The 7,622-nt window shown below is 27.3% G+C and overlaps 2 protein-coding genes across 7 annotated transcripts in view; one reads left to right on the top strand and one right to left on the bottom strand.

Moving 5' to 3' along the window:
- LOC107882151 overlaps nucleotides 1-7,622 on the top strand; it is a 24,514-nt gene that overhangs the window by 4,733 nt on the left and 12,159 nt on the right. The gene's annotated exons all lie outside the window — the stretch shown is intronic.
- On the bottom strand, nucleotides 1,914-5,060 carry LOC100159109 (cell wall protein RBR3). 2 transcript variants are annotated; one of them, XM_008185910.3, is made up of 4 exons: nucleotides 4,924-5,060; nucleotides 4,739-4,828; nucleotides 2,424-3,163; nucleotides 1,931-2,360 (listed from the first exon to the last, which is right to left on the bottom strand). In XM_008185910.3, the coding sequence occupies exons 1-4, from the start codon at nucleotides 4,954-4,956 to the stop codon at nucleotides 2,234-2,236; spliced, it is 990 nt and encodes a 329-aa protein (XP_008184132.1). In that variant the 5' UTR covers nucleotides 4,957-5,060; the 3' UTR covers nucleotides 1,931-2,233. The 2 variants fall into 2 exon arrangements, with proteins under 2 accessions (XP_001952374.2, XP_008184132.1); XM_001952339.5 differs by having other exon boundaries at nucleotides 1,914-3,163.

Genomic DNA, 7,622 nt, shown 5'->3' on the forward strand with positions numbered 1-7,622 from the left:
TCTGTTGCTGTCAATCTTGTGCGTGCCGCCATTAGCTGTGCCCAGGGCCGCATTTAAGGGGGAGCGCTGGGTACAACTGCCCCGGGCGCCAGTATTTTAGGGGCGCAAAAATATTGTGGTCAGAAATTTGTTTACTCGTGAACTATTAAAATTTTATGATTTTAATTATTTTAATAACAGTATTATATAATATATTATAGTATTATGCTGTTTGAAGTATTTTTAATTAGGTAATATTAATTTGCATAGTTTTATATAATTTTATTTTATTTATTCATGAAGTACCAGGTTAAAATGTTAAAAAAAAACAACTTATATGATGAATTATAAGGCTAGGTTTAAGGTACATAAATTCAAATGCTCCTTTGTGGAGAGAGGATCAAGCAGTTACTAAACAATATTTTTAAAACGAGCACACATTGTAAAACAAATATTCTTTTCTGTGCTCAAAATCTAAAAGGTTAATGAGGATCTATCTCCCATATTTTCCGAGGGTAGGCCCCTTAGGGGGTAAACATTTTTTTTAACTGGGGCTTAGAGGGCGCCAAATTTTTGATGCACTGAGGCGCAAAATGTCTAGATGCAGCACTGGCTGTGCCGCCGATAGCTCGTTGCCGTCAAACTGTTGCGTGCCGCCGATAGCTATGCCACCGATGGATGATTCTGCATGCCGCTGTTCCCTACCATCGTCACCAGGTTAAGGTTATTATTATTGTAATAGTATGATTGTATGAAGTGTATTATTGTATTTTGGGGCGCCCTTCTCGGTTTTTACACCTCTTGTATTATATTATAATTTATTGTTAGTACATATTAAATTGGTTTAGCGCCGAGCGCATTTGTATAAGCACTTGAGTCTTAACTATCATTTGTGGTTATATAATATTAAGTATCCTTGGTTCCCAACATCCGCAAGTCGCTGCCGCAAACCGCGATATAAAAAGTAGGTGCGGCACGGCGCAACAATTGTTGACAACATTGTTAACAACAACATTGTTAACAATGAAACTAAACATTTTTTTCACTGATTTCAACATTTTGGCGGTAGGTACAGCAGAATGGTATTCACTTGCCCAACTATTAAAACAATATATGGCTACTAAATAATTTAATTAATTAATGAATATTTCATGTAAGTATCTATACGGTCATTTATTTTAGAGTTACACCAATGACCAAAATCGATTTGGTTGAAAACCGATTTTGCGTAAAATTCCAGTTTTTTCCTTAATTTTTTTTATGTTTTTCTTGGAGCTTTTTAAAACGACTAGGAATTTTAAATGTTGACCTCTCCAAGCACCAATTAGATTCACTTTCCTATCAAACAAGATACTGAAGTTTAAAATCGAACCATTATTTCGACTACCTACTTATCAGGTTGTATACACAGACACAAAAAAAATTAAAACATTCAGCTCCGCTCAGAATCTAAAATATAGACAAAACGATAAAGGCATTTATTATTTCTTCGTTATTAAGGATAAAGATATAAATGAAATGCATTGTCTATAACCAGACAAAAATAAGTTAATTATCTTAATGTTACTATTATATTATGTGAAAGTGTGAAACATTAGTTGTATGCCTGTGAATCCCTTCTCTTGCAGTTGATAAGTAGGTAATTTTACGTAAAATCTCTCCCTGTCAGTGCCTTAGATGGAAAATAATATTTAAATTATAGTTTTTTTTTTAGGGTAGGGGTGCACATATTTTTTTTCTCTAGTTTTGACCCCTTTGTTCATTAAGTGTTTACTACACATTACGTCATTACCTACACTCTTATTGTATTATTATGACCCTACAATTATGTTACCTACCAAAGTACCAACTATGGTTACATTTAACATAAGTAGGTACCTCCTACCTACAAAACAATGTATAAATATAATTGTAAGCAACGGATTAATCGATTAATGTACTAATTAATATATTGTATTGTAATCATAACAATTCATTTTTATTCAAATAGTATTAGTGACAAGATCAAACTTATAACTTAAACACAAAATGTAATATAAAACAAGCCATGTAGCATTGTAGCTGGCCTTACACAAATGCTAAAAACAAAGGAGATTATAATTAAGAAAATTATTCGTATTAATAATGACATAACTTAAGTTAAGAATTGTTGGTAATTTGTATACACTACAGTGACTACACTACGACAGTAGGTATACTTATATACTGTATATAACTACAAAAAAAAATGATATCTGTATTATGAGTCCCTTCATCAATCGTATTGTGCTATTGTTGTTCTCCTTCGAAAATGATGATGATGACGAGTTGTTCTCCGAGTTGATACAGGATGAACAGTAGTTGTATTCCATTGTTGAGTAGTCGGATTCGAATGATATGATGTTAATTCTTGAGCAGCAGTAGTTGCATTCCATTGTTCAGAAGTTGACTTTGGATGATATGATGTTGATTCATGAGCAGCAGTAGTTGCATTCCATTGTTCAGAAGTTGACTTTGGATGATATGATGTTAATTCTTGAGCAGCAGTAGTTGCATTCCATTGTTCAGAAGTTGACTTTGGATGATATGATGTTAATTCTTGAGCAGCAGTAGTTGCATTCCATTGTTTAGAAGTTGACTTTGGATGATATGATGTTAATTCTTGAGCAGCAGTAGTTGCATTCCATTGTTCAGAAGTTGACTTTGGATGATATGATGTTAATTCTTGAGCAGCAGTAGTTGCATTCCATTGTTCAGAAGTTGACTTTGGATGATATGATGTTAATTCTTGAGCAGCAGTAGTTGCATTCCATTGTTCAGAAGTTGACTTTGGATGATATGATGTTAATTCTTGAGCAGCAGTAGTTGCATTCCATTGTTCAGAAGTTGACTTTGGATGATATGATGTTAATTCTTGAGCAGCAGTAGTTGCATTCCATTGTTCAGAAGTTGACTTTGGATGATATGATGTTGATTCATGAGCAGCAGTAATTGCATTCCATTGTTGGGTTGCTGCTTTTAAGTTTTTTGATTTATATAAAGCTTTAGTTGTATTCCGCCTTTCAGTTGTCGTATTCGGAAAAAGTGTTGTTGATTGACTGGAAATAGTTGTTGTAGTATTCCATTGTTCAGTAGTAGAATTGGGATTAAGTGTTGTAGTTCTATTATGTCTTCGCCAAAATTGAGCAAATACTCCTGATGGGTCCTTGTATAAAGTTAACATAGAAAAATTAAATAAATACATAAAAAGTATAGGTAGGTATATATTTAATAAAATAATATGTAGACTGTAAAATAACAACTAGTAAAATATTTAAGAGGTGCTTAATGTTAAAATATCTATAAAATACTAAAAATTACTATATATTGCTTAAAACCATCTGATTTATTCAAAAAGTAATATTTCAGATTTTAAGCGGAGCAATGAACGTATTCATTTTAAAATGTTGTGTTTTATTGTGTGTATTCACACGTTTTATATTAGAAAAAATGCTTCAATCTTGAAATTTAAAACTGATTTTTGATAGAAAACTATAGAGAAAGTATATACATCTTGGATATCAATTTATAGTGTTTTCGAAAAAATAAGCTAACAACAACTATTTATGGAAAAACGAAAATTTTGAAATTTCTAAAATTAAAATAATTAATTTTGTTTTTTGTTATACTTCAAAAATAAATATTTATAGAAACTTGACATCTTCAAAAATATTAGTTTCAGAAACATCGAAAATTCCACTTTTACTATTATAATTTTTAATGGAATTTAAAATACATTTAGACTACATTTGAGCAATTGAATATTTTTATTTATCTAGCTATTTAATATAAATATTAATAAAAAACGTTATTGCCGGCCAAAAAAGTTTGAACAATTAATTTCATATTCTCAATAATTTGTTTCTAAGTCTAAACTCTAAACATTTTAAAAATGTTAAAAATACATAGGTATAATTTATTTTTATAAGCACATGAAATTTCAGTTTTGACAAAAATCTTCAAAATCGTGAAAATTTGCGAATTGTGTTAATAAATATATAAAACAATAAATATTAAATATGACTTGAACATTTAATAGATCGTTTGTTGCAGAAACCGAGAAATTTAAAAAATGCAATTACACAATTTTTTATTTATAGACATTTCAAGTTTAAATATGACGAATAATGGATTGAATTTTTTCTTTTGTTACTAAACACAATTTATCTTGAACTATTGCATATTATTTATAAATTATACTAAAACACCTCCGTTCTTCAGTAAGTACCTATATGTATTCAGTATTTACCACTGATATTAAACATAAGGATACGGCATTACTATTTTCACTACACATAGGTACACTTTTAACTTTTAATTCATTATAACTAAGAGAGAAACTATGGTTCTCATTCGCACAGAAACTAATATTACAACATTGGTGAAAAGGGATGTAACAATATTTCTGTTAACAACGAATGTGTTAGTAGTTATATTGAAATTTAACAATGCTGTATCCATAAGTTTAATCTACCTATATGGTATTGACTCAAAAAATTAAGAGCAACATTATCTACTTATATAATATAAATATATATACTATTATCCTAATTTATAATAAAGTTAATAAATGCAATCTTTGAAGTAAAAATGAATTGAAACTACCATATTACTAATTATTATATCATATATTACTTATATTGCTTACTTTTTTGTGATAAATTAACTTAAACTAGTTACCTAACTTGCCTAGCTTTGAAAATATAGTTAAATATTATAATAATAATAATAGAGTAGGTACCTGCTGGTTGATGTAAATATCACTGTTTTGGCCTGATTTAATTATTTGTTTCGCTTCAATAGTAGAACACCAAAGAAGTAAGAACGCAACCTACATATTATAATGAAATAAAATATAAACACATATTATTAAATAAAACATAAATAATCATAATTGACAAATTAAAAATAAATAATTTTACTTACCAACAGGTTAAGATATTTCAACGAGAAATTCATATTGTAATAAGTTTTTAATGCAATGTGTTCTTTCAATACAATATAAATGTAAAATGAAATTTTTGCAATGTTTCACAAGTATTTATACTAAATTATAATTAACTAACTAGTATAGGTATCTGGTGACTGGTATACTAAGAAATGTAATAATTATTCATCTTAAACATTATGAAATTGTGTGAAGTGATTTGTTTGGACAGCTAGCTTTAATGTTCATATTATATTATAATGATCTAGGTACATTTATAGTCAGATGCATACTTGAAATCAATTAATTTGTTATATTAAGCTTTGTACAAACATTACTCATGTACTTGAATATTAGATAATCTAGACAATTTATTTGGAATACTGCGACTCAACATGTTGTTCAAATACATATAATCAAATAACAATTTATGTATATTTAATTAATAATTAATCTAAGCAACATTTGAGGGATACAATTATATTGGTCTTATAGTGAAATATTTTCTGTTTTCAATTTACACTTTAGAAAATTTAAATTGGAACAAATGATACTTTTAAATTAATAGAATATCTAAACAGTTTTCGAGAAAATTATCGAAGACTGTTTAAAAATTAAAATATATAGGTACTTATCAGAAGATAAATTTGTCATTTCCCAATTGTAATTTAGCAGTTATAAACTTCGTTATTATAATTTAAAATTTTTAATTCATATTTATTTAATTGTTTTGTAATTTATTGACTTATACACATTTTTTTAAAATTATGTCGGTGAAAAGTTCTTGACCCGCAACCTTATTGTATATTTTCTGTTTATCCAGTGTTATTAGATGTAGGTATTGCAAAAACACTGTACCTACCTATCTAATATCTATAACTGCACACATTTGTTTTTTCTTTGTTATTTTAGTTTGAAATTTGTGTAAAATATTGTTGCGATCCTCTAAGCACACTTGTATAAATAATAAAATTAAAAGTTAAAAAAAAAATAATAACAATAATCGAAAATATCTCAGGGCTATGACTAGCGTGACTTTACGTTGAACTTTTTCTTTATAATAGAAAAACTTTTTGGGAACATTCTATTACAATTTCTTATGTTACCCATGAAAAGAAAAACTGAAATAAAATAAAAATTCTTATGTTCAATCAATAATGCTTTAAGTTCTGAGTGAAACGATGAATGTATTGATTTTACAATGATGTGTTTTTATTTTTTATTTTTTTTTTTTTTACTTTGGTGTCTGTCATTACGGTTTAGGGCAGTAAAACTGATTCAATTATCTTCAACAGTATCTTGTTCGGTGGTAAAGTGAATCTAGTTTGTGCATTCGGGAGGTCAAATTTTAAAATTTCCAATAGTTTTTAAAAGCGCCGGGAAAATTGGAATTTTTACGTAAAATCGATTTCAGTTTTTGGTGTAACTTTACAACAAATTAACGTAAATGAAATTATGTATACATGAAATTTTCACAGGTTGTTTATATTTGCATTTTTTATACTTACACGATAAAATTTTCAAAATATTTTGATTTGTTTTGAACTGTGTAGGAACATTTTTAGTTTCCAATTTATTAGTCTTTTTTTCTATGAATGTTATTAAAACTTTATTTGTTGGGTAAAAAAGCCTGAAAATTTAATACAAGGTTCCTACTATATTGTTACAATGACATTTCAAAAATATTAAAAATCCTTAATCACAGTTTTTTTTATAAGCATTTAAAGTTCAAAAATACGAGAAAATTGGTAAATGATTTTGAGTTGAGAATTAACAAAAATTTTTCTTTTTAAATCTAAGATTTGAAAATGTAATACAAGATTATTCATAAGTTTTTCTTTTAAACTAAATTAAATTTTTATGAGCGTTTGAAGTCCAAATTTGTACAACATTGGATATTCACTCGATTTCTTATGTAGCGGTTTTGTTATTTTATTGTTATTCAAAAACAAATAACTGTAAATACATGTAAATTTTACTGAATGTTTATATTTTCATTTTATATACACCAAAATATTTTGAAAATATTTTGACTCTTTTTGAGCGGTTTACGGACATTGTAAATTTTCAATTTTTTTAGTTTTTTTTTTTTATAAATGTCAATAAAATTATATTTGTTAGGTAGAAAAGCGTGAAAATATACTGCAAGACTCTTGATATATTGTTCCAATAGCAGTTGAAAAATATTAAAAATACATAGGCACAATTTTTTTTTATTAGCATTTAAATTTCGAATTTTGACAAAATTTATCAAATTTAAAATTTAATAATTGTTTTATTGTTAAAAGTTTATAAAATGTTCAACTTTTATAGCTAAGAATTAAAAATTTAAAACAATAGGTTCCACGTAAATAGGTAAATATATAAATTGTTATTTATTCACAATAATATCATCAAATATACTTAATATAATATCATAGGCTGACTGATCGTTTTCGCTTAGAATCGTTTTTCTTGTACAATAATATTATACAAATATTATTATTGAATTCAAATTTAACACCATCCATTTAGTAAACCACTTGTAACATATTGTACAGCAGACGACATCCACTTACTCATCTTTTTTTTTTCATATGCATATGAAGTTCTTTAATTTTAATCATAATATATACCTACCTACGAGTAGATACATATTTTATATTCTATTTTTAGATTTTCTTCAAATTAATTGTGGCGACGTATGTATTTATAATAA

The sequence above is a fragment of the Acyrthosiphon pisum genome, chromosome X, assembly GCF_005508785.2.
Source record: "Acyrthosiphon pisum isolate AL4f chromosome X, pea_aphid_22Mar2018_4r6ur, whole genome shotgun sequence".
NCBI lineage: Eukaryota > Metazoa > Arthropoda > Insecta > Hemiptera > Aphididae > Acyrthosiphon > Acyrthosiphon pisum.